Below are 27,922 nucleotides of genomic sequence, written 5' to 3'. Positions count from 1 at the left end.
TACCGTTGGATACAATTGAATGGAAAACAAATTGTGCATTTATTATAGTTTTAAAAAAAAATTAAATGTATTTATTATAAAGAAATGAGGGCTCAACCTTTTACTTCCATTTAGCAGCATTTAACAGCAAAAGTTGATCTATCAACTGATTGATATCTATCAACCGGTTGATAATATCATTTTTGTATCATATTCTCTCCATTGAGAGAATATGAAACAATAGAATATAAAGAGTGCTTCATTATATCCCATTGAAGATGCTCTTAAGGTCTCAAATTGTTCCGAACCAGCCCTGCATATATAGGATCTAGCTCATCAACAAGATGGGCACAAACAAAGTGAAGGTGAACGACTAAATATTGGTAGTAAACCAGATGAATAAGAATTCGACGCTAAATATCTATCAATTGTCAAATACATAGAAGAAACAAGGAAATTATTGTAACCCTAATGTAACATGTTTCTAACTAAAATATACTTGCACCAAAAAAGAAAAAGAATGAAACATTGCATATTGAATCATCCACCTGATTATGGAAAAGGGCCAAAATATAACTTGGGGTAACTTGTTGCAAAATATAAACATAAACATGAAACATGAGCACCATTAATTTAATCACAATAAAGCAATGAACAGTCCATTTTTTATAAGCAAAAGCACGCAAGTTTGGCATTTGACAATGATGGAAAAAATTCTTAAACTAATTTCAACTTTACATTTCCTGCTCCAAGTACCTATACAAATTCTTTACTGTGAGGAAGATAGAATGCTTGTGCAATGATGGATCTTGAACATCAATTCTCCAGGATATGGTAACCTAATTTTTCTTGAATTATTAAACCATATTGTCACCCGGAGATGGAAAAAGCAATCTTCATTCCAATTTAAGAATCTTGTGTTGTAGTAGTTGCCTGCACTGGTATTACGCTTGTAACCGGACGTGGGGTAATTGTACAATGGCATCCTAAGCAGATTGAAATGTCACTTGGCCAGCAACTGTTGCCTGGTAGTCTGGACAAGCCTCTGGGGTGTCTTCTTCACTAGGAGGAACAAACTGCCAAAAGAGTGGTAGATACGTGTCCCAATCCTTCAGAATAGATGCGCCTTTAGTGCTCCCCGTTTTTTCCTTCAGAAGCGAACGCATTTAAGATTCGAAGCAAGCGAAATAAATGGGAAATGTTGTACAATAGTAGCAAGTGCTAGGAAAATGATAACATTCAATAATATTAAGCAGTTTAGTTAGTTAACTTACAACATGGGCTTCTATTAGGCTCTTTAGTTGCATCTGACCAACAGGAGCTGTAACTCTTTGGACCTTCACTATTTCTTTATTCACCTATTTACACAATATGATATAAGATTTGATGGAAAAATATCAGGTATGTATATTCAAAGCAGGAATGAAAATATATAGATATGATATTGTAGATTTTGTGAATGTATTTTTTGCAACAATCAAATTTTCTACAAGAAAAAAAAAATCTAGAATGTGTTGCATTCACAAAAACAAACACATTTTATTCATATCACGAGACAGGTTTTGATCCAAAAAGAAAGAGAGATCGAAAGATACAAATAATATGACAAATGGACTTATACGAAGTTTGCCATGACCAAATGTCCACAGCCACTTGTTGGAAATAACATAACCCTATTACCCTTCACACAATACCCAAATTGCATGAATATTAAGTAAGGTACTTTCTCCAAACATAGTCAACACCTTTAAGCATTATTTGGAGTCTCCCATTTTTCACATCACATAATATCATGAACAAGTAATGAACGGGGGATAGAAAATTATCATGGTTAAGATTGTCTCCATGCTTAAATTACTAGAACAGTGAAGTAGCAAATCGACAGTATTGACAAAAAACTTAAGTCACAATATCAAAAATTGCAAGAATCTTTATGCGCACAGTATTTTCTCAGAAAGCAAGTCAAAGTCTCAGCACCATTCAAACTCTGGCGTTTCTCAAAGGACTCCGAGAAATCATGAACATGAGTCACACAGAGGACCAAGTTCTAAAACAAGTTAGAGCCATGAACTATGAGGTAGCAAATCTTTAAATGCAGAGAAAACTGAATGTCAGTACGAACCTTGGGTAACAGAGTATCATCCTCATCAAGCATATATGCCAAGCCCCCAGTCATCCCAGCAGCTACATTTCTACCAACTCTGTTAATAAAACAGAATACAATGGCTCAGCATTCTCAACCATTTCCGTAAACCTTGCTTCACTGCAACAAATACGCAAAGTAAAGAGAGAGTACTCACTTTCCAAGAACCACCACGCAACCACCGGTCATATACTCGCAACAATGGTCTCCAGTGCCTTCAACCACAGCTTCAGCAAGGGAGTTTCGGACAGCAAATCTCTCCCCAGCTTTACCTCTGACGAATACTTGGCCACCAGTTGCTCCATACAAGCAAGTATTCCCTACAATGGTTGCCTCCTCGGGGCAAAATCCAATGTCCTCCACAGGAGTTACAACCACTTCTCCTCCAGCCATACCCTTGCATTAATTATATTTCTAGCTTCAGCAACCATGTTCAAGCACTTGAATATTTTTAAGATTAGAATAGCATATCGCCTTAGCTTCTATATGATGAATTATGTAGGACTTGCTAATCACACCTTAGAGATCAAAATAATTTGTAACATGTTCTAAATTTACCATGTTCAATAAAAAGTTACAAAAATAGAAGATCAGCCAATCTTGACAAGTCACCAACTCAATCAATAAGTCACGCAAATCTTCGATTAACATACCTTTCCAACATAATCATTAGCCTCTCCGACTAACCGAATGTTCATTCCAGGTGTCAAAAAGCATGCAAATGACTGTCCTGCGCTTCCAGTAAACCTGTTGACATAAGAAGAACTCATTTACCTTGAAAAGAAAAGATATCTTACACAATCTTTAATTGCTAAAGGATGCTATCAAGAACCCAGTACTAACGTTATGTTGAGCTGCCCAGCAAAACCAGTGTCACCGTATTTCTTTGCAATCACACCAGCTACACGCCCGCAAACAGCACGATCCACGTTGTATATCTTTACAGTTTTACTGACAACTTTTTCATTCTCAATAGCATCCAAGATCTGACAGATTAAGAAGAATGCATCTTAAAAGTGAAATCACAGTTACACAAGGCATTTTTGGATAGATGTTTCCACGCAAAATAGCAAGCTAAAATATCCATGACATATGGTGGCCATATTCAAGAAGACAAATTGTTGTGAATATGCTCTTTTCAATTGTTCAATTATGGGGTCTCTAATGGTTAATTTTTTTCAGCAGCCACTTGACATTAACTGTGTACCTTACCATGTTAGGTAATATCAGTTATACACAAGTATAATGCGTTGGCTACCATTGCCTGTAATTTTATAATGAAACACCATGCCTTCAGATGATTTAAATATTTCATTCGATTTTCTGCAATTTTGACATCTGTATACCAGGAACTCAATTGCCTTCAGTAGTTCTAACTAAATTTGACCTTCTATCAACAAACAGCTTATAAAAACGGTGTCTTTGACAAGGGGGAAGTGTTCACCCAAAACTGACAAATTAAGAAATGAACTCAACACTTTCATAAATTAACTAGAATTGCCACAACACAAACCAAAATATAATCAGATGTACAGAGCTATATAAATGGTTCTACAGCTCGGGCACTAATGAAATTACTCTCATTTCTCAATTAGAAGGTTATACCAAGACACTCTCCAGAAACTGCTATAACCACCCGTTGAAAAAATTGACATATATGGTTCAAGGATCTAAAGTTATATATATCAACAAACAGAATTTTATCCATGATAAAACATCTCGTTATCTAAACTCAGTCCAACAGTGATAATAATTTCACCTCTGGATCCGCAAGTAAAGTATCATCCAGCACTGGTCCATTAGAATGAACGTCTTGCTTCCTGATTTCAGTGCTGCTCATTTTTGGTAAGCCAACATTCTGGAAGAAGGGAAGGAAATATTACATACTTGTGGACAAAGAAGACAAGCACATAGGAGCAAAAACTCAACATGGAAAGATAAGTTATTTTAAATACATACTGAAAGAATATAACTGAGGTCAAGGTGCTGAGTTTTCACTAAGGAAATATCTCGTGGTCTAAATAGATCTGTCCGTCCAATAATATCATCCAATTTCTCGTAACCCAATTTGGCAAGCATGCCTCTTACCTAGCCAAAAGGAGGAGCAATTAACATAAAACATAAAATATTATCCAAATCATGAGTTATTTCTACAATTTGTTTTGGAAATGTCAAACTACAGACTGAACAATAATGCAGTTAATTATCATATGTTATAAACATATGCAGATAGATACCTCCTCTGCAACGTACAGAAAGTAATTAACCAGATCTCCAGGCACACCAGGAAATCGGGCACGTAATTCTTCTCTCTATAATGAATCCAATGCAGAATAGTTAATAATTGAAGAACTATAGACAACATCATGAAACCACAAATAAGCTCTCGTTAGTACCTGACTGGCAACACCCACAGGGCAATTATTTGTGTGACAAATACGGGCCATAACACATCCAGTAGCAATCATTGCTACAGAACCAAATCCATATTCATCAGCTCCCATTGTTGCAGCCATCATGACATCAACCCCACTTTTGAAACCACCATCAACCCTAAGAATTACCCTTTCTCTAAGTCCATTTTCAATAAGAGTCTGTATGAAGATTGTCATTGAGGAAACAGAATTAAGCAGATGTAGATCAAATCAAACAGGTGACATTTACTGCACACTTGAAATTATAATTACCTGATGAGTTTCTGTAAGTCCAAGCTCCCAAGGACCACCAGCATGCTTAATGGAGCTTATAGGGCTAGCTCCGGTCCCACCATCATGCCCTGATATCTACAAGAGAAGAGACATCAGTATTATCTTCTGCATTCTTTTCTGCATGCTGGAATATTTTTCTTCACGATCATTCAAGTTTCACCTTTCTATATGCACAAGCAGTCAAGAAGGAACATGCATAAAAAAAAAACTAAGGGTCTTTAGGAGGCAAAAGAGAGTCAATGGAATTTTCACATATTCAAACTTTTCATACTTAGAAACATACCACAAGGCATCAGTGAAAATTTTGGATTGAAGTGATGTTCCTAGGAATAAAATCTAGATTGGAAGAACCGAAATATAAACAAGGCAAGTAGCACTAGCATTAGAACAAAATAAAATTGGAGAGTATTTAAAGGAAAGAAGAGCATATGGAGGACAAAAATACCACCTGAAACATGGAATTCACACTATCAAGATATTGCACATCCATTTACAACCTAAACAGAAATTAGGTTCTCCCAGTTCTTATAAGATCAAGTACTTGTTGAATAAGTGATACTATATCCTGGCCATATTAAAAGACAATGTTGTAACTACTAGTTAAGAAATAGTTAGAAATTTTTTATGGGGGAAGGTACTAAACTGATGGGCTGAAAGTAAATCTAATGAAGAATAGAAGATATTCCAGTGACATGGAAACAAAAAGCTTCAGCAGGATATCTTAGAACCTGTTGAAGATAGGAAAAATCCCATTCGTAAAAGAATATTACGAACTCAAGTAACATAGAATGATAGAAATGTTTAAAACTGGATCTCAGCAGAAGATAATTGTCTGTTCAAAACAGACTTCAACCAACTCATACTCTGTCCACATTCTCAAACCCATCAAGTTCTCACTCTAACATGGTAAGGTTCAAAAGCCAGACAACCACTTCTTATCTCAGGCTTATATTCCTCGTGTATCCGGGCAAGGAAAAGGGACAAGACCCGTTTTTTATACTCATCTAAGCCCAGGTAGATTTGGATTAGTTAGAAGTGCCACCCATGTTTAACAAGTGACAACTGAGCTAGATCAGTTACACATGAGGGTGGCCATTGGGATGTGAAAGAATGCCATATGACGTAAAATAGAAGGGATTTAAGTGCCATTGTTAGGATTTGACCGTGGCAAAGACCAATTGGTTTTGTGCAAAAAAGGTTTGAAATCCCATATTCCCAAGTCACCAGATTCAGACTATACAGCGCTCAAAGCATATGCAAGTTACCTGTATGATATCAGCATTACCCTTAGCAACCCCAGAAGCAACTGTACCGATACCAGCTTCCCCCACAAGCTTTACGGAGACCTTGGCTCTAGGATTGACCTAATGCAGCAGATATTGGAGTTAAAGATGGAACCCAGAAGGATAAATCTATAATTAAGAAAAGACAGATTTAAATGGACAGGAGAAACAAACCTGATGAAGGTCAAAGATCAACTGTGCAAGATCTTCAATCGAATAGATGTCATGGTGTGGTGGTGGTGATATAAGTGGAACCCCAGGTTTAGAATTTCTTAACCTTGCAATATAAGCACTTACTTTCTTCCCAGGCAATTGGCCACCTTCACCTGGCTTGGCACCTTGTGCAATTTTGATTTCTAACTGATCTGCATTGGCCAGGAATGTTGGAGTGACACCAAAACGTCCTGATGCAACCTGAAGGACATACCAACAGTTTCCTAACATAATTACCAACAAAAGTTTTCAAAAGAACAAAAATCCAGTCATAGTTATATAGCTCAATAGGAAATTACGGACTTTTTTCTACCAAAATGCTATGTCTTAGCCATGTACTTGCTATCAGGCTACCAATATCTATTTCCTATTTCTTGCATATGGAGCTACAGAACTCATTCAAATCACAAGTTCAAGGACAAGACCTGCTTAATTGCACTAGTAGCAGTATCACCATTTTGAAGGCCTTTGAGATGTGGCAATGTAGGAGAATACCCATCAACAACGTCAGAGAGTCGACTCCAACGAATTGGATCCTGCATGACAATAATACCAATTATCAAAATCTGAGAAAAGGTTTGGTGATCAACTATGTTTTTTTAAAGAGTTCTATTTCAACTTCGACATGCTGTTGAATTGAAATCAATGCATCCAAACACTGACAGAAAAAGTACAACATTGTGGGGAAATTGGTAGGGGATACCTCTGCCCCACCTTCATACTTCCTCCACCCCAGAGAACAAGAGACAGCAGATTACCTCACCACCTTCACCTGAATTAGACTTTCCACCTATTCTGTTCATTGCAATGGCAATTGCCTCGTGGGTTTCTCTTGAAATAGCCCCAAGTGACATTCCACCAGTGCAGAACCGTTTTACAATGGATGAAGCAGGTTCAACCTTGCCCACAGGAATTGGAGCTCGATCACTCTTGAATTCAAGAAGATCACGAAGAACCTACAATTCGCATGCTTAAAGATGTCAATAAATGACTGGAAGAAGATAAAATGCAGCAAGGGAAAAAAATATATAATCGCAGGGCTTAACATAAAAGGGAGTATCAATTCAGCACTCACATTCACAGGTCGACTAGCTAAATGCTGCTGATAGATAGAAAATGCACTTTCACTCTTTTGTCGAACGGCTTTATGGAGCAGTTTCGACATCTCTGGATTGTTTCCATGATATTCTCCTGGTAAATAAGAGGAAAAAGAAAATAGAGATTTTACAATACTTTTGGTGTTACATTAATATATAATATTTTTTTCAAGGTTGTAAAAAAACGCTAGGCGCTAGTCGGGCGGACAGGGGTCCGGGGAGTAATCGGGGATTAATCGGATTTTTGTTTTTGTATTTTTTTATTTTAATAAATAAATTCTTATATAAATACAATTAATAATAGAAAAGATTCAAGATAGAAATACACATATTTCAATATTTGTTACATTAATATCCTTAAAAAATAAAAATGTGACAACAAAATAACATTAATAACAAAATATGCCAACAAAACAACATTAATTTCCTTAAAAATAGCATTTGATAGTTTTAGGTCTTTTCTTTTAGTTTTAGGTCATTTAAAATTTTATATAAAATTGAAAAAATTGACATAAAATTCAAGGGCCAGTTTTAGGCAGCCTAAAATCGGTAAACCGATTTGCATCGCCCAATTTGAGGAAATTGGGACAGTGTTGTAAAAATCCCTGCCTAGGCCTATTTTTAGAACGCTGATTTTTTAAAGCATCAACTTGACTCAAAAGAAATGTTCCTATGTGTCAGGGGACCAATTTGACTCAAAAGTTTAAACTGATAGCCGAAGAATAGCTTTCATTATTATCTTTAACACGCATGTGAATGCCTCTTGGGCTTGAAATGTGTACAACACAAGCTCATCTTACAACAACAACAACAACAACAAAGCCTTAGTCCCGAAATGATTCGGGGTTAGCTAACATGAACCGTGAAATCAAGTCGTGTCAGCGACATAAATTCTCTCCCTTCATTCCGTCCTATCCACTACCATATTTTCCTCAATCCTCAATAAACTCTTATCACTCTCGATCACCCTCTTCCAAGTTTGCTTAGGTCTTCCCCTAAGCCTCACCATTACATCCCTTTGCCACTCTTCAGTCCTCCTAACCGTCGCATCAAGCGCTCTTCGTCTTACATGGTCAAACCACCTTAGTCGGTTTTCCCTCATTTTATTCTCAATAGATGTAACCCATACTTTTGTCCTAATTATTTCATTACTCATCCGATCCTTTCTCGTATGGCCACACATCCATCTCAACATACGCATCTATTAGGCATATAACAATTCAGGTCTAATTGTCGTGCGGTAGAATTTTCCCTTCAAACTATTAGGCATGTCGGGGTCACAAAGAAAACCCATAGCACTCTTCCACTTCGTCCAACCAGATTTAATCCTATGAGCAACATCTCCATCTACTTCTCCATCCGTTTGAATAATAGACTGGAAGCAATCCGAGCCCTAGGGTGATTGTCCCTGCCTCCCTACTCCTATAGCCGCTAAACTTACACTCCAAATATTTCGTCTTACTTCGGCTCAACTTAAAGCCTCTAGATTCTAAAGTTTGTCTCAATAGTTCCAACTTCCTCCACACTACTTCTTTCGTCTCATCAACCAACACAATATCATCTGCAAACAACATGCACCATGGTATACCATCTTAAAGTGAACTCGTTAATCCATCCATCTTGCCATGTGTTAAAATTCCATTAGCAAATGGATGGTCTAAGAGGCTCTGGTACATTTTAAGGAACAATTTTGTAAGCTTAAGCTGATAGGTAAGGCCCAAGAATAACTTTATTATTTTGTCTAACACAATGAAATTAAAAGTAGTTGGTTTTAATCAGTACTACCAATAGCTATAAAATTGACAAAATCTGAGCCTGAAAATAGTTAGAACTTTAACTCAAAAACGCCTTAAGACCTATTACAAATTTAGACCTCTCAAATGCAGAACAAATTTTGTCAAGAAGCATACCTCCGGGTCTGAACTGTATAAACCCAAAATTTTCCAGTCTTTTCGCTGTATCCTCAGAGAAAGCTTTTACCCAAAAAGACAATGTCTCCCTTGCCAACTACAAGAAAGTAATGATACAGAATCATTAGAAATATAGAAAATACCTATTTCTCACAAGATATAAAATTTCTTATCACCCATAAGTACTTGCTGACTAGCAGCTGATAACGCTTGTATCACGCTCTACCTGTCCACCATGGTTATGTCAGCCAGAATAATATTTTTAAGTGTTTTATAACCTATTATTCATCTACAAACAGCAATTTCAGTGCTTTTGCATATACCATTACATAGATATGTTACAATCATTAATTTATGGGATAAGGGCCAAATTTAACCCCAACGTTTCAAGCGAAGTGCAGATTTAGTCTTAATGTATAAAATGGTGCAAATTTAACCATAACATTTCCAAGCAATATCAATTTTAGCAATCCGCTATCGAAAATTTGAAAAAACTGATTTGACTGTCACATCGGACCTTCCAAACAAGTTTGTTGATAAATTGAAACATTTTCGTACTTTTTTTTTTTTTGTAACTATATTAATAACACACTAAATATTTTAGACAATTTGACAAAAAAAAAAATTGTGATTAACTTATATATAGCAGATTCAGCTTTTTAGCATTTTAACAGAATTTTTGTAATTTTGTTAGTAATACACTAAATATCTTAGACATAATTGATATTTGGAAGGTTTGAAGTGATACTTAAATACCAGTCAGTCAGACCAGTTTTTTCTAATTTTCAATAACGTAGGGCTAAAATTGATATTGCTTGTAAACGGTAGGGTTAAATTTGCACCATTTCATACGTTAAGGCTAAATCTGTCCCTTAAAACGTTAGGATTAAATTTGGTCTTTACCCCTTAATTTATTCACCTCAAAGCATATATTAACTATATTTCTAAATGGAAAAAAAAAAAAAATTATGCCCCAATTAATGCCTTAACAATTAATTGCAGAAACAACAGTTAAGAAATCATGTATTCAATTATAAACAAAATATCTATTCTTCGTATCGAAAAAGAACTTTGCTTGTTTACATACCTCATCAAAAGTTACTCCACCTATACTTGACCTGCTTCCACAGAATGCTAGATCAACGACTTCGTTCCCTAATCCATAAATCTCAAATACCTGGGCGCCACAATAACTAAATACAGGAAATAAATAAGTCAAGCAAAGGCAAATAAGCACAGCTCTGCAATGAGTGCCAATATAGTGAAAAGGAAAGATGGTGCTTTCAATTGTACCTTGAAAGCAATGAGATGCCCATCTTGGAGAGGATCTTTAGCAGACCAGATTTAACTGCCTGAAATGGCAAAGCATCATCAATTCATTACATTACAGATCTCACTGTTAAATGCAGAGTCAAATGGCATTCTAGAAACTGAGACCACATGTCAAGATTTTAAAGATTGACGTCATGTTTCTCAAGAGCAAACAAACTTCCTACGAGTTAAGAAAAAATTTGAAGTCTAGTAGCTCATCAAACAAGCTCCAAACTTTATTAGTAAATGAACTGGAAACTCTGTAGCAGGTCCCCAGATCAAACATAAACAAGTTAAGATAGAGCTAAAGAACAATCGTGGGACATTGAATAAAGGTCTCAAATAATGGTCAATATTTTATTTGTTGAATTATGAATGCTGAATTCCCATTACCATCATTCTAAAAACATAAGTCAATAGCTAATCATTATCATGCATGCAGCCCTAATACCATAGCTGTCAACATTATAGATGGACCTTTTTCCTTTTCTTGTTTCCCTTTTTTTTCCATTTCATTCCTAGTGTCCCCATTTGTGAAGCCAATCCTTCTCATCAAATGTAATACCTGAATGGATATTAGATGACTGTGCAGTTAATAATGACTAACTTTAACCTCTGGGAATTCTGCACTTTTTCCCCTTCTATCATACGACTGCCATTTCATTGTTGAAGCATGGTTGTAGATCACACGCTTGTTGAACAAGCAATATAATGACAAATAGAACATCCTAAGCACACGTTGCACCAAGTTTTCCAGAAAATATAAGGACTTGTAGATGATAAAAGTTGAAACATGAAAGTCATATGAATATTCTATCTAATACTAGTATTTTACAATTCATTAACAAGATAATTCAGTTGTTAAGGACTACTGAAATAAGCATGATATACTACAAATAAATAAATAATCAATCCAGCACTAACCTTGCAGTAGTTCTTTTGAGCCTGTTCAATTGTTACAGTGGGCATCTTGCCATTCCGCATCAAGTTTACAGTTTTAGTACTCAAACGCCACTGACGACATGTTTCCAGTCCCAGGTATGGACATACCGCACTGAAAGATCATACAGCAATCAAATTTATGTCCATTGTAATTGAAAAGAAAATTGGCAAAACAGGCAAAGGAAAGGTACTGCATCAATAGAGGCAATGCTATATTTAATGCAGATGGACATAGAATCAATAAGAATCTATTGTAGAATAGGTCAGGCAAGGTTTATAATATGTAATGGAAGCTGCATTTACCAAACCCTTAGCCAATTGAAGTTGGTAAATTATTCATCCAATTTTCACTACCAAATGTGCCATTTATTCTTATATTCATCTCAACATGATGAATTTTTCCACCAAGGGCTTCACTTCAACTTGATGCTAATGAACGTCACAACTGGGATAACATATTACTGTTTTTCATGGTAAATATTATCCACTTGATCAAAATGTAGCCAAGACACAGGAAAAGCCCCCATATTGTTCAACTCTAGATGAGAGAATATATAGTGAAATATCAAAATCAAGTATCCAGATATAGATCTTCCAAAAAAAAATTATAGCACTTATATTTATCTTCTTCAGGCATTAACCAAATCACATCCACTAGCGGAAAACTATCACTTCAAAAGGTTTTATATTATGAAGGATATATAACCTTGCACCATATCCAATCAGACAGGCAAAGTGATGGGTGCTGAAGCACTGAGCAGTATCTGCTACTATGGAAGTTGACATTCTCAAGCCATTCTGAATAAGATGCTGATGAACAGCACCAACAGCAAGAAGAATTGGGATTGCTGGTCGAGTAGGCTCCTGAGATGGAAAAAATGGTATATTCAGCATTAGAACGCCAACAGTAAAGTAAACCTCTTTTTGGGGTTAGTAGAACATAAGATAGGAAAGAACAATCAGCAAAACTAAATCAAATTCATAGAAGAGAATATCACAATAGTACTTATATGTTGTAATATCAAGCATGAGATACTTGCAGCCCATGCACAAAGAAATACATGCAGGTGCATGATGTAAGACAAAATGGAATTAGGCAGTCATAAGTAAGCAAATTTCTTCTCCACCACTTTCACATGCATGCACAGAGAAACAAGCTTTCATCTTTGCAACATTATTCTTAAATTATCAATAAATCATCAGTGCCATTTTTTAATATGCTTGAAGGTAGATAGAGCACAAACAAAAAGCAGTTCACAGAATAGAACCTGGAAAAAAGCAATTGAATAATGAGGAAGCGACAACGGACAGGAAATGAACACAAACAGCAATTCTTCATCAATCACGTACGCATATAAAAATGTTAGCTGATAAATAGGTCTGGAAAATATATATACATGTACATTTTTGCGACAGTAAATGGAAAGAAGAAACTAAAGGAGACTTACTAGTTGATCAGAGCGGTCTGAGAGAACAAGCAATTGTGAACCATTTCGAACTGCATCATCAGCAGCTTCACAGAGCCGAAGTAGTGTTTTTTGAAGAGTACCTTCAACCCCTTGACGTATGTCAAAAAAGGTAGGTAAAACTTTGGATTTCAAATGAGGATCCTTAAGCAATGACTCAAGCTCCCCTTCATTCAAGACAGGACTTGATAAGATAACCTGATCCAAAAAACCCAAGTCAAGTTCCATTTATCCATTACAAAACCTTGGGAAGGAATATTTTGTGTGCATGATGATTCACTGAGGTAGAAAGGACGGAGGAGACCTGTAAAGCATTTTCAGGTCCAACTTCCAATAAGTTTCTTCGCTTCCCAATATTGATTTCAAGAGACATGACTAATCCTTCTCGAAGAGGGTCTATAGCTGGATTTGTAACCTGCACAAATGGAGAAAAGAAAATGAAAAAAAAAAAGTGGAATTTCCCAGAAACAAAGTTGGATCTTAAGTCAGGAGGCTAAATATAGATCAAGACAGTTCCATTCAACTATTAGAAGAATCGCCAAAAAGGAAAGGGCTCAATAAACAAAGACCAACTCCAACTTCATGCAGAGACTATTCATCTTGAACTTAATTAAAAAAAAAAAACATGCATATCAGTTAAATTCCATCGATTCATAAGACTACTTCTGAAATGACCTTCAGTCAAAAGCTGTCAAGAGAATCTTACAGATTGAAGATTTCATTGCCTCGCAAAATAAGAATAGTCAGCAAGTGACCAACCAACCCATTTTTCTATATCTATAAAAAATGCATGTTCCATTGCTGAAAATGATTTACTGGCAATACCACTGCATCTTAGAAGCATATTTTGACAAGTGCCTAGAAGCAAACCAGATATGCAGATCTACAATGCACAACGAATAGGTGAGAACCTGAAATAAGGATGATTAGTCACCAAAACGCAAGTTCAATAGCTGTTAGGGGGTGAGGTTGGAGGCTGGGAGGGATATAGACAACAATTGCAGCTGCCAATGAAGCATACGTCCAATAGCCTCTATTTGAGCACAATTTCAAACATCGAAAAGGCAAGTCAACACAACTCTCATGTGGAAGAGCTGTACGTTTTCAAGTCAATTCACAAAATCATTCATTTGGACAAGCTTATTGCTCTTCTGCAAATAACCAGAATACTATGCTTTGAATAAAACAAAAATGCATAATGAGATTCATGACCAAATAACAGTAACAATTTGTATTTAGATTCTGACATGGTCCTGTTTTTGCTTCCTCTCCTACCTAAGCCCTTGCCGTTAATCTTCTCCTTCTCAGTTATATAGAGGAATGAGAATCAAAACAAAAGTTTGTGTTTGTCCATTATACACCTTAGTTCTATACACTGCCAAAAAAAAAAAAGAAACAAGAAGCAAACCTAATTTCCTAAACTACAACTGAGAATTTTTTTACTTCTGGCATAGATCTCCTGCCAACCACTCTAAAGGCTTCAACTAGATGCAAAATCAAGTTTGTTTTTCCCGAGCATATATGTTTTCAACTCCACTCTTACTCTCTCACTCTCTCCCTTTGGGTTTTACCAAGGTTGATATTATAAATGCAAAGAAATGCTTTTAGATTTTTGTGCTAAATTATTCACATATCAGAACAAATGTAGTGAGAAATTAAAGTAACCTTTCACTTCTCATGACGTGTGTTTCAACCAGTGTTGGATATTGTGACATTTCTGTTTGCAAATGGCGCTCAAAAAACATCAGAAGTCAGTGCACAGCATGCATACTCAGATTTCAATCAATGGCAAAGTGTGTAAAATAGGTTGAGGACATAAAATGCATGAGGAAAAGAGAGAAATGCTGATCAATGTTTTGAGCACGCTATGAATGAATAATACCACAGCAATTGTATATTCTGTGTCATGGAAAAAAGATGGTACTGAAAAGAATTACAAAATTGAATTAAGTGAAATATCACTATTGCAAGCACAAAATGATTGTTGAAGAAAGAAAGGAAGATGAACTTGTAAAACACCTGAGCAAATCTTTGTTTGAAATAGTCATAAAGCATATGCGACTTTTGGGACAATATTGCCAATGGAATATCATCTCCCATGCAAAATGTAGGCTCCTTCCCTTGTGAAGCCATACTTTCAATAACCATTTGAACATCTTCACTGGAGTAGCCAAAAGCCCTGTCACATGAGAGCATATACTAATGAGAAATACCAAATACACACAAATGCACAAAGTGCATTGCATGATCAAGATTTTAATGAACATGATTAAATCTGGTTTTCAAACTTGAAAATGCAAAAGTCTTTCCACTTCATAAAATGTATCTTTAAGCACCATGTGCTTGGACCAACTTGGGAGGAAAAATATCCAGTTTTGTATAATTTGAAAAATTTGCCTTGTTTCACGCAGCACCTTCCTCATTAGTAACTGGTATATGCATGCATCTTGAACTGTTACTGCAGTTAGTAGTGTTCTTGCCAAACCAGCATAGTGCCTCTGCAGCACCTTAATGCAGCTTAAAGCGAGTGAGGTTCTGATGTTTGGTTTGCATAAAAGTTTTAGATTCTTGGCATGCCTTCATTTCACTAATAAAGGAAAAGTTTTCTTAAAGTAAGCAAGCAGAATTCTTCTCTAACATTATCTAAATAAATGTCATTCATATAAATAAAACATTAGATGAAATTATGCTAATCCCACCATAAGGGTGCACTGGGGGCAAGCCTTCCCCTGCCAAGTTATTTGGCAAGAGGCCGCTCTAAGACTTGAACCCGTGACCTCTTGGTCACACTACAATAACGTTTACCGTTGCGCCAAGGCTCACCCTCGCTAAGCATTACTGGTTATTATTAGCAACAAATTCTTTGATAGCCAACCTGGATGGTTTTTAATTTTGATTGGAGTTACCTTTTGGAGAAAAGACCAATATATATGTATTGCGCTAGTAAAATTAAACAAGTAGTTTTGTAAAACCAATAACAAAGCGTCTTCAACACAACAAAGCATATATGAGGCCTCGGACATGTTTGATCCTTTTTATTGAAAATATGGCATCTATTTCTATAAGGAACTTACTATATCCAATTTTCGAGAATTTAATTTGTTAACTGATCATATATGTTTTTATTCAAAAAAAAATATATGTTTTTATTCAATGACATGAATATCTATCTATACATACATAAATACGAGTTCTTATATTAAGCACCGGGTCTTCCATGTCACTCGGAGGACCCCCAATTCACATTTGGACACGTGTATTGTGACCCCACGTAATAATTAGAATAGTGGGGCCTCTTATAATATACGTGGGTCCATATGTACACGTGTCAAAATATGTATGGAAGGTCCTCCATTTGATATGGAGAACCGGGTGCTTCTAATAATTTGCCCATAAATACAGACACATATATATATATAATGTGTGTGTGTGATGTATACATGTCATTGAATAGTTTAACTATTACCATACTAATCTTTTTAATGGAAACAAAAATATGAATAAGAATATAACTGGGAGATTACCCAATTCTTCAGAGTCTAAAACCAGAATTCCAAATCACCAAAGCAACTTACAAATAAATATATGATAACATTGAGCCCTTATTATAAGGGCACAATATAAACATAAATGCAAAATTTAAAAGCCAAACACAATGCAATAAAATAATAAGATATTTTCATTAACATTTATAATAGTTGGAGCACTTAATCCACAACAATAAAACAACAAATAGAGAAAATTTACAAGGTATAGTGATGCATTTTGCCAATTAAATATGATTTTCAGTAGCAAGGTGTTAGGTGAACTTTTGAACAACTGCATGCATGTTTTTGGCAGTACCTTTCCAAATTTTCCGTTTGAAGACAAAAGGAGAGGGAAAGGAATTTAAAAAAACAAAAAAAAAATCCTTTATCCTCCCAAGAAAAAAAAAAGAGAAGAATCCAGAATAGCAATGAACCAAAGTCATCTCCTGTCATGTAATTGAGATTTTTAGGAAGAAAATGGTGAAAATTGCAAGAGAATGGATATTTTGTTGGTGAGTGTCAAGGAATGTACAGGTGTAGCCGTGTAGGTAGCTGTATATAAAGCAATATTTGGAGAAATTATGGGGATTTTATTTCCTTAATTAGAATTTGTTACTTGTAAGTTGTATATATACCACTGAACTCTTCAATCAATACATAATATTTTTCTCCTCACTCTCCGGTATGTTTACATGGTTTCAGAGCTCATGGTTATATCTCCACCCTATTAGGGATGTTGCTGTCATCCCAACCTTGGCCTAATGCCTGAAGGGGCGATTGTTGGGTTTTCCCATATTAGTTGTGGAATGGGCGGGTGTGTTGTCGAGTGATGAGGTAAAAACCGCATCCTTTGAGCTAGCTTTTGTTGTTAGAAGGCCTAATAGCACCCAACATAGATCTTATACTCAAAGGAACGTCTGGACAAGAATTGCTATACAAGAATCATGGCCATACTCAAATTGAATGTTTTTCTGATTCATTCACTAAGATCGAACGTTCTCCAAATGCAGATTGGGAAAGTTTCAATGATGATACGAGATCTACTACCAGATATTGTGTTTTTGTTGGAGAAAATCTAGTCTCTTGGAAGTTGGAAGTGTAAGAAGCAACATGTTGTATCCTGCTCTATTGCAGAATTCGAGTATCGAGCTATGGCTTAATCTGTTTGGGAATTTATGTGGATTCATTATCACTTGACTGAAGTTGGGTTCAGAATCCCTACTCCGGCAAAGTTATGGTGTGATAATCAAGCAGCACTCCATAATGTATCTAATCCTCTGTTCATAATCGAACAAAGTATAATGAAATTAACTGTCATTTTTGTTCGTGAGAAATTAGAGCAAAATCTACTCTCTACAACGTATGTCACAACTGATGAGCAACTTGGAGACATTTTCACTAAAGCCTTAAAGGGGGTTCGGGTTAACTAGCTCTATCCATAAGTCTCAGATCACCACAATATCCAGCAAACAATACTATGAAGCATAAAAGCATTTCAAATAGCAAATAAACCAATAAACTTACTGTTGGCGCCGTAGAATTGCTTCATTGTCAAAAACTGTTGTGGAGAGGAAGTTTGCAGGGTTTAAAGATCGTAGGTTCTCGCTGACCCATTTCCCATAAGGATTTGATAAAGCTACTCGCTTTTTTACTTCAGTATTCTCATAAACCTACAAATCAAGATCCTTAGAAAATTAAAATAGAAATTCAAGCCTCATATCCTTACAAAAGAGGACATCTTTGAAGGAGAACAATAAAAATATATACTATAAAATAGTTAAAATCCAATTTAGTGTGCATACATAGTTAAAAATCTAAATTTTGTGTGTGTGTGTGTGTGTGTGTATAAATGTTTATACATATATATATATATATATTCAGTGAAACCTGAGCAGAACTGTTAAATGTTTCCATAGTGAGAGGCAGCAACAGACTAATCTAAAGGACACAAGCAACTCATCAAAATAGTGTAATATAGACATCAAATGCCATTGATGAATTGATAACTCTCTAAAAGACACGTATAAATGATGTTGAAATACTACCAAATATTTTCCTCGATATGTCAACAAATTCCATCTATGTTGTGCTAAAAATAAGATACAACTCCAAAATCTCAAATAAATATCAATCAACTTAACAAACTGCAACAAAAAGTTCCTAAAGATAACTAAATCTGCAGCAACCACTTTCAGTGCATTTTACCTCATGCTCTATCAAGTAAATCAGAAAGTAAATGCTCCACAAACCTGGCCACCAATCAAATCAACAGCAATCATCATTCCTGGGCCCAAGCGACCTTTCATAGTTACTTTTGATTCATCCATTGGTAGAACACCAACCTGGACAACAAGGAGCATGATCAATATATCAAGGACTTACATCATCAACGGAATCCTTTAAGAGAATAATGAAACATAATGGTAAGAAGAAGACCACCGGATGCATATCAAATTTATAACAGTGCAATATAAGGTCATACTTCCACGGGTATATGAAGCATAAAGCCAAACAAATTGTTACCCTGCCAGTATTTCATGCAAAAAGTTCCGGAAGTATATTAAATGAGCCTGCTAGTTTGGAAGTCAAAAGAGGAAAAACCAATTTCCCAAATATAAATTGCAACAAAAAGAAAATTCAGTCTATCCCACAATTTGACATACATTCGCTAAATGAGATTGCAGTATAGAACCTAAAAACAGCACCACATGTTCCCACATAAGATTGCAATGACATGTGTATCCAGAATCGAGCATGGACAATGATCCTCTTGCCTATCCGAAGTGTTGAATGGAAAGCAATGGTTTGGCATTTCTTATTTTCTTACTACTTAACATTTTCAATAAAAACTTTATATTCAGCTTATATTAGTTTTAACCATTTGAGGAACAGATGCAAAATCATATACCTAAGGCAATTTTTGGATGCTATAGTAGACCAAAATGCATTTATGTTTCTTTCATAATCAGATGTCTTCTCAGAATGTGGAAGACAGACATTGTTCAACTACATTTTGACAATATTAAATATTCATCAATAATTAGCTCCACTTATTATTTATAAATTTAGATAAAGAGCCAATTTAAAGATGAAGCACCATGAACTGAATATATGAAGAAAAAATAAAAATGGTTATACTATGATGATTGGCCTGATAAAACTGACTATCAGAAACTGCCCAAAGCTGGATTGGACTTCTATTGAACCAAACTCTAGGCAAATTACTAATACACCAGTCAAAAATAAAAACTCAAACAACTTCAGAATAACCAATGCAGATCAACATAATCATGGACTGTTTAAACCCAAGCCTCAGGTTAATAACATGGTTCAACAGTATCAAAAGGAATAATTTCAGCTCGAATATCCACTATGTTGTGAAACCAGATTCGTTCAATTCAGATATAATGAGGTAATTCAAAAGTTCAAAAGCCATCTTCAACGCACCTCTGATGCAACATAAACAAAATTGTCCACTGTCCGCCAATACCTAGCAGGACGAAGTCCATTCCGATCAAGACAAGCACCAACTGTTTTTCCATCACTGTGCCATTCATATAGAATATAAACAATCAGAAAGGAAAACGCCAACTGAGAAAAACAAATATGAAACTGAACATGACTTTATGATAGACTAATTCTGGACCACCAAATACATGCATGTACGTAGGCACATACTTGCTGTCAAGAAACCATTTGACCTAAAAGCTTAAACTGACAAGTAAAGCCCAAGAACAGTATTTTATTATCTCTAACATACCCCACATGCAAATGCCCCTTGGCATGAAGCATGTAAAACACTGGCACACTCTACTATGTGTTGGAATTTCAATAATAATTAGCACTGCTAGGATTTGAAACCTCAACCACTTGGTCTAAAAGGCTCTAATACTATGTGAAGGAACCAATTGACCTAAAAGCATAAGCTAAAAGGTAAGGCTCAAGAACATTATTTTAGTATCTCTAACACACACAAACTTGTATGTGTATGACTACATACTGGTTTTGTATACGAACACTTATAACCCAGAAGTTAATACTTCAGGGATCAAGAATTAGACAAAGTATTAGTATATCACCTTCATGTTCATGATAATTGTAATGCATAGCCTTATTATTAACTATTATGCAACGCAAATGCATAAAAAGTCATTGTACATGGAGAAAATTGTAACAAATATTTTCCATTATTGTTTCTGCACACTGTTTTCTCCATGCATAGTATTAACAAAAATATACAGGTGTACCCATGCACATGGCCACAAACATATTATAACCTAATTTAGCTTAAGATCATGGCACTAGACATTAGATCCTACAATTATAGTAATGCCCAAAGGACTATACAACAGAACCAACAAAAGAGACAATCTTGTTTTGTTCAAGCACTAATAGAAAGCCTGGGGTGAAACGATTTTAGCTACAAGATTGAAGAGCAAAAAAAGTATAAAGAGAGAAAAAAATTAAATAAATATAGGTCTACTCACAGTTTGGTAAAACCCCCATTCCTACCACTGCTACATGATTTGATATATTCTGTAAGTACAAGAATATAAAATTCAAGCTTAAGTTTACATTGTTTACTTATTGCTCACGCATTATTATAAGAAAGTTTTGAACCATTGAACCTTTTGTGCAGTAACTTATAGACCAAACAAAAAAATATATATATAAGGCTCCATTTGTGTTCACAGAAAGTATATTTCTTATTTTCTAACATTTGGAGCTCTAGAAGAGAATAACTCAAACTAATATAAGTTCATAATCATCGGAGAGTATTCTAAAAAACAAGAGAAATCAACTTCCCCTATGAAGACCGGGAAGTTATTTTCAAACCATTGAGTTAAAGCATCAAATATTAAGTCTTAAATTATTCTTTAACCCTTATATTAAGTCAAAAATCATTTTTAAATAGTACAGCCAAACAATGGAAAATATTTTTTCCTCGAAAATGTTTCCATGGGAATATATTTTTCCAAGGTAAATTATTTTCCTTGAAACAAAAGGATCCTAAGGGTTTGTTTGCCATTTTTTATTGTTTGTTATACATCTTTCAATAAAGGAAATCCCCAATACACATGGATCCCTATTTTGTGCGGCTGGAAAGAAGCTATCATGCAGTCTTTTCCCCTGCTCTATTTGGTAGAGACCTGTTTCTCATATTAGTTGAAGATATTTTATTTCAAACATGAGCATTCACATTAGTTGAAGATATTTTATTTCAAACATGAGCATTCAACTAAGGTTAGCTAATGTTTCTTTGTGAAAAAAGTTCCTTCACTCAAAAATGCTCAAACGAATAACATGTTGTGGGTACTAAATTTACACCTAGAAATGGTCACTACTTCAAAAAAGAACATAATCAATTATATCATCAAGTTGAAAACTTTAAAGTAGAAGTCCTTGAAAATCTCACCTGAATAAAAGTAAAGCTGGCCCATCCCAAGCTTCCATCTGACCCTTGTAATAATCATAAAAATCAACAACCTACAAAAAAGACAAAGATTACACATCAGCCCACTTTACAAAAAAAAAAAGGTTATAAAAAAGTTCCATAAATTTAGCTATTGGGTAATACAACAAACAAAATGCAATAGGAAGCAAGAATCAAGTCCAACTTAAAGACAAGTCAAAGCGCTACAACAGTAGATTAGCAATAAAAGAAACCTAAAACGTATTGCTTACTTGATGGAGCAGAGTGAAAAAATACGGAGACATTAGCTGGGCCTCTATAATTTATCTTTCAGGAAAAAAAATAAAAATGCCATATTTGATGCTCTTGGAAACATTAACTTCTTGGCTGGAGCAAGTCCACAAACCCATGTGTGGACAGCCCATCATTGACAACCACATCATGAGGTTTCAACATTTCTCCTATTCTAAAAAAAATAATATTCTTGTTTTCAAATATTAAAAAAGAAATAAAAAATTGTAATGAAGTTTCTTTTACACGAGTTATAATGATAAGCAAGGACAAAATGACAATTGAAATCCAGACTCAACCTAGAAAGCTCTCCATCTCTATCACAAATTACAAAAAATAACATCCCAGGCTCAGTACATGTGTGAGCCTTGGACTGTCCCAGTTGGGAAAAGGCAACCACAGAGATGATTGAAAGATAAATCTAAGACACAAAATTCTCTACAATTACATGCATATTGATTAGACCTTTAATTTATTAAAAAAAAGTACCTCGGGATATTTGATTGTCAAAGTTGGATGATTCTTATATGCCTCTGGGACAAGAATCATTAGAGCCTCCTCAGGACTGCGGCCACTTCTTATTAACAACTGAAAAGAACAAGAAGCAGAAACATCTCAAGCTTTGAAGAGACAAAAATAATAATAATAATCGTAATAATAATAATAATTAAGTAGACATGGATCACGTATAAATCCTACTGTTCTACTAGACTGCAAGAAAACTTCCACTTGTTGGGGCTTGTGCCCAGTAAGCAAGCGATATTATATCTTAACCATCTTCCTAATTTAGTATATTATGAATATGTGGTATGAAACAAAAATATATAATTATCATCAAACCACTAGCTATCTAGTGTAGTAATAATGAAAATAGCATAGGTCAAGTTCCACTCTGAGAACCATGAGCATGACTTCCATAGAAAGGTGTGACCAACTTAAATTGGGCAAGTCAGCTTCTTTAATGCCTAATTAATCATAATGGCCCTCATTCCTTTCCAATTTCAATATAGAATGAAAAATGTAAGTAGAAATAAAACAAGCACATAAAAATAAGTCATGCTAATGAAATGTACATTCAGATAAGATTAATTTTCTCAAGTAACCTCAAAAGAAATGAATATGAAAGTGGCGGCTCATACTTCTGCCGCACTATCCAGATTTGCTGAGTCTGATGCCTTTGGGTTACCGAAAGGACGAATTTCATTTTCACGATCATGCCATACAGGAGATGTTAATGAGCTTTCTCGAGATTGCATCCAGTTCAAGTTGCCCTGCATTTACATTTTAGAATCAAATAAAGGCCCATAGCACATGACTTCTAATTTCATGGATCATTAAATTAGAGAACTTCCAAACCTGTATGGTATTGATCTCTCCATTATGACCAAGAAACCGCATTGGTTGAGCAAGAGGCCATCTAGGACTAGTGTTTGTGCTAAACCGTCGATGATAAATGGCAAAAGACGATTTATAAAGATTATTCTGAAGGTCAGAATAAAACAATCCAAGAACTTCAGAGCGAAGCATTCCTTTATAAACAATTGTTTGATTAGACAAAGAACACATGTAAAGCTCATCCCCCCAACTTTCTGTGATTGCAGCTCTTTCAATCAACTTCCGACATATATAGAATTCTCGTTCAATATCATCAACACTCTCTTCCTTAACCACTTTAACAAACACCTGTTGTATGTTGGGCATGGTTTCTTTTGCATAATAACCAACTATAGACTTATTTATAGGAACAGGCCTCCATCCAAGCACCTCAAGGCCTTCTTGTTTAAAAATATTTTCAACAACTACAAAACAAACATATTACAAAATCACACAACTGATGGTTTGGATCATCAAGACATGCATTAATTACCTATATCAGAAATATGGATATCACAAGAGAAACTGAATCAAGTAAGATTATACAACACAGCATATATGAAGCTCAAAAATAGACAGCCCATGTAACAAGATTATAATTCATGAAAGCATAGAACTGAATGAACTTAAACTTTTTTAATAGAATCACCTTTTTTGGCTTCTTTCGTAAAGTTGTCATCCTTAGGAAGAAAAACCATCCCAACACCAGTGTGTTGTTTATCAAAGGAAGCAATCCCTTGCTTATCAGCCCAATTCTCAAATAAATCCCATGGGATTGAAGTCATCACTCCTGATCCATCACCAGAGTCATTGTCTGCTCCACAACCTCCACGATGTTCCATGCATCCAAGAGCTGTAAGGGCATTTTTTATTGTTTCATGTGATGCTTTGTTTTCCAAATTAGCAATGAATCCAACTCCACATGCCCCTCTCTCTGATATTATGTCATCCAAGTGAGCAACCTGAACAACATGAAAACCAAGTAAATAAAAGCTTCATTCCATAATATGACAACGAGAAATGTTTGCTGAAAGGTTCAAGAGAAAACAGAAAAGATGCCACCATTTAAAGATTAATACAATACAATAAATAAATAATAAAATTCTTTATACTCCGTGAGAAACTTAGAAACACTAAAAATCAAACAAGAAAGTATAACTTAGTGTATTTTTTTTAGCTTTCGCTATTTTTCTAATATTTCTTTTCACAGGTGTCAAGGCACATACTATAGAATTTTGGAACAATTGCAGGATGTACCAACTAATTCTAGAAATTTATCTAGCTTATGTGATTGCACTCATATTATCTTCTACATATCTCATGGCATATAGCTCTGGATTTCTTAAACCAATTGAAGAATGTAACAACTAATTTTTGTAGCCTAAATCTAAGAAATGCTATATAAATCCAGATACATACTTCACCACATAAGTCCTAATTATTTTGTCCATATAAGTCTACTTAATCTCCAACTTTTTATTGCCTGTGGAATCACCAAATTTTACAACTTTAATCCACAAAACTACCTCTCCCTTCTACCAATGATGTGAACAAACTCTATTTCCAGTATACTCACATCAATAAATCTATTGTAGATATGACTCAACTGTGTAGCTTGTTACAAACATCTCAATAATGTCAAACTGAATCTACAATAATCATGTAGTCAGGTGTAAGGAAAAAATCTTGAATGAAAAAAAAAATGTTTTCTATAAAAACCCATTAAAATCTAATAAAATCAATAACTCTTGACAAAAAGAAGACAGCTCTATCTGAACTCCCAGCTTATGAAATGTCGCATAAGCTTTGATACTATTTATGGCACTTGAAGTGACTTCAAAGTTATGAAATTCATGTCATGTCTATGTTCTCTGTTTCTGGCAATATAAATTACAAGATAGTCACCCTACCTAGTATGTATGATATATTGTTTACATATCTATTTTGTTGATACCCTTTTGCTTGACTTAACCACCAAACTACTTAAATCTTTTACTAGCATTTCACATATTAAGAGCACCTAAATCATAGAGAAGTTGGATATACAGAAAAGGTTCGAGTGATGGAACATGCAAGATGAGGTGATTAAAAAGAGAATTATTTGAATATTATGGTTAGAAGCCAAATATAATGTAATCCTTTTTCTCTATTCAAGATGAGGCTATCAAATATTTTAGGGAATTTTGCTTGCTTACAAATAGCAAAGAACAATTTCACTACCTATTTCTTTTTCTCTTACAACGGAAAATTCCGTTACAGTTATATGCTATTTCATTTTTATTCTGCCAACCTTATTGTTTGTGATAAACCAAACTCCAATAGTAGGTTTGTACCAAATTTAGACTTGTACAAGTCAAAAGTACCTTAACCATTTCTATATGGACACAAGAAAAACTTAGATTTGTACCAAATTTTAAACTACCGACTCCCTCTTTAAAAAAATTATATGCTAAGCCTTAGTTTTCATATTTATTTATTTTTTTATAAGAAAAAGGAGAAGTTTCATTACTCTATTATTTTCTTCTGAACTAAAAGCTGAAATTGATCCATGTTTGATATAGCTGAAAAGCACTAAAGATTCGTGTTTCATTACCCTATCATATATGAAAAGCACTAAAAGCTGAAATTGATCCACGTTTCATTACTCTACCATCTATGAAAAAGCACTAAAATCTGAAATTGATCCACGTTTCATTACTCTATCATACTGAAAAGCAATAAAGCTTCGACTAAAGCTCTTATGCTAAGATATTTGAAAACATTATTTGGATTTTGAAGACCTTTTAAATTCTAAATTAGGTGAACATAATTCAAACATGTTGTTCACATTAAAAGTTAAAAACGGATTACACAGATTGCTAAACCACCGTCCCACTAAAGAAAGGAAGTTAAAAAATAAAAAAGACGAGAACTCAGCAATATATAGCGTTCCCCCTTAGTTAGAAAAATGCAATAAATTTATCAACACGAAACTGACTCCATAACACATACACATGTGACATACTCGGATACACAGGTATATACAAACACATTTAAGCTAAAAATCGAAAATCGCAGAAGAACACCTTGGGTTTCAAATCAACCGATTTAGCAGCAGTAGCTTTTGCTGAGCAGGATTTTCTAGTAACAAACCGAGACAAACTAGTCCGTGCATTGGAAGGAGAAGAAGAAGAGACGCCAATTCTCCTAGTCTGTCTCTTAGATTTAGGATACAAGCCGACAAAATCGAAAAACAAGTGAGGATTATTAGTGTAAGTGAGAAGAGAAGCGTTAGGCTTAGCAGAAGCAGCAGAATAGAGAAGAAGGTGAGGAATGGGAGAGACAGAGGAGGATTGCAGAAGCGCCATGAGTTTGATTACAGGGACATAGAGAGTGGAAGAAAGGAAGAGAAGGAGAGGATGAAGAGGAGGAAGAGAGGATCGAGTTCGTGTGGAGAAGAAGGAAATGAGGATTGAGAGATAGATAAAGAGGGCCAGAAAGGAGAGGACTGGAACCACCCGCCTCTTTTTCTCTGGCGTCAATTTTTCTTTTTTCCAACTTCTCTATCTCTCTGTTTAAACTTTTATGTTGATTCTTTTGTTTTTTTTTTAAATTGATAGCTACTGCTAATCAGATACTTCTACTACCTACTGTTTCAGTTTGTTGACTCCAATCCAACCCTTCACTTCTTCTTGGGCCATTCTTTTTGTTTTTCTATTTTTTATTTTTATTAATGTTTGTCGTGGCATTGCCCTTTTTGGACATTATGAATTTATGAATACAATAATGATTTTTTTTTTTTTAATACTTGATATGGTTAGAGAAAAAAAGCACTTGATAGTATCGGAAATAAACTAATAAGGATATCAGATTCTCGAAGAGATATAAGTCTTTATATACTAAACTTTGGTAATAGATCGAAGTCCATGGAAATATATTAAAGAGTGTGTGCGAACCAACTATAGATATACCTAAATCTAAAACTGAAATGATTCATAAAACATGCAGCATTAAAACTTACATTTCGACCAGAGATTAGATGGAGTCGACTAATGGCAGAGCGAAGGCGTCACGTACCAGAGAAGAAAGACTTAAAAGTTAGCTAAATAATTATTTATATTATTAGTTATTTCTATAATTATTGGTTATTATTATCGTTTATTGGCAGGATGCCTATTTTGTTATTTCATATTCTGTTTACCTATTTTGTCTATTAGTAAGCTGTTGGGATTCAAGTTGTTGTCACGGTTGTCCTTGTATCAATAGACACCTCGTCGATACTATAA

At 34.9% G+C, this 27,922-nt stretch overlaps 1 protein-coding gene across 2 annotated transcripts; it reads right to left on the bottom strand.

The window, feature by feature from the left end:
- Window positions 1–624: 624 nt before the first annotated feature.
- LOC136208791 (ferredoxin-dependent glutamate synthase 1, chloroplastic/mitochondrial) lies at window positions 625–27,192 on the bottom strand. 2 transcript variants are annotated; one of them, XM_066000018.1, is made up of 33 exons: window positions 26,723–27,192; window positions 24,307–24,619; window positions 23,640–24,082; window positions 23,423–23,554; window positions 22,773–22,871; window positions 21,996–22,066; window positions 20,027–20,123; window positions 18,829–18,921; window positions 18,104–18,249; window positions 15,072–15,231; window positions 13,357–13,467; window positions 13,035–13,250; window positions 12,293–12,450; window positions 11,569–11,698; window positions 10,627–10,685; window positions 10,421–10,526; window positions 9,334–9,430; window positions 7,402–7,517; window positions 7,085–7,282; window positions 6,752–6,862; window positions 6,288–6,527; window positions 6,096–6,194; window positions 4,810–4,905; window positions 4,519–4,716; window positions 4,360–4,434; window positions 4,082–4,210; window positions 3,882–3,980; window positions 2,966–3,108; window positions 2,776–2,869; window positions 2,280–2,518; window positions 2,102–2,180; window positions 1,254–1,337; window positions 625–1,127 (listed from the first exon to the last, which is right to left on the bottom strand). In XM_066000018.1, the coding sequence occupies exons 1-33, from the start codon at window positions 27,002–27,004 to the stop codon at window positions 966–968; spliced, it is 4,875 nt and encodes a 1,624-aa protein (XP_065856090.1). In that variant the 5' UTR covers window positions 27,005–27,192; the 3' UTR covers window positions 625–965. The 2 variants fall into 2 exon arrangements, with proteins under 2 accessions (XP_065856090.1, XP_065856091.1); XM_066000019.1 differs by lacking the exons at window positions 23,423–23,554; window positions 23,640–24,082; window positions 24,307–24,619; window positions 26,723–27,192 and adding an exon at window positions 23,387–23,404.
- Window positions 27,193–27,922: the final 730 nt, after the last annotated feature.

Source organism: Euphorbia lathyris, chromosome 10, assembly GCF_963576675.1.
Source record: "Euphorbia lathyris chromosome 10, ddEupLath1.1, whole genome shotgun sequence".
NCBI lineage: Eukaryota > Viridiplantae > Streptophyta > Magnoliopsida > Malpighiales > Euphorbiaceae > Euphorbia > Euphorbia lathyris.
Note: the sequence above shows the minus strand (reverse complement) of the source record. Positions and strands in the feature narration are given on the sequence as shown.

Excerpts from the sequence above, each read along its gene's own strand:
- LOC136208791 (XM_066000018.1), bottom strand. The coding sequence starts at position 27,004 with ATGGCGCTTCTGCAATCCTCCTCTGTCTCTCCCATTCCTCACCTTCTT. Across the intron at positions 13,468-15,071 it reads TCAAACAAAGATTTGCTCAG|GTTACAAATCCAGCTATAGA; the intron begins GTGTTTTACAAG and ends CCATTTGTGCAG. Across the intron at positions 4,906-6,095 it reads GTAATGCTGATATCATACAG|ATATCAGGGCATGATGGTGG; the intron begins GTAACTTGCATA and ends CTTCTCTTGTAG.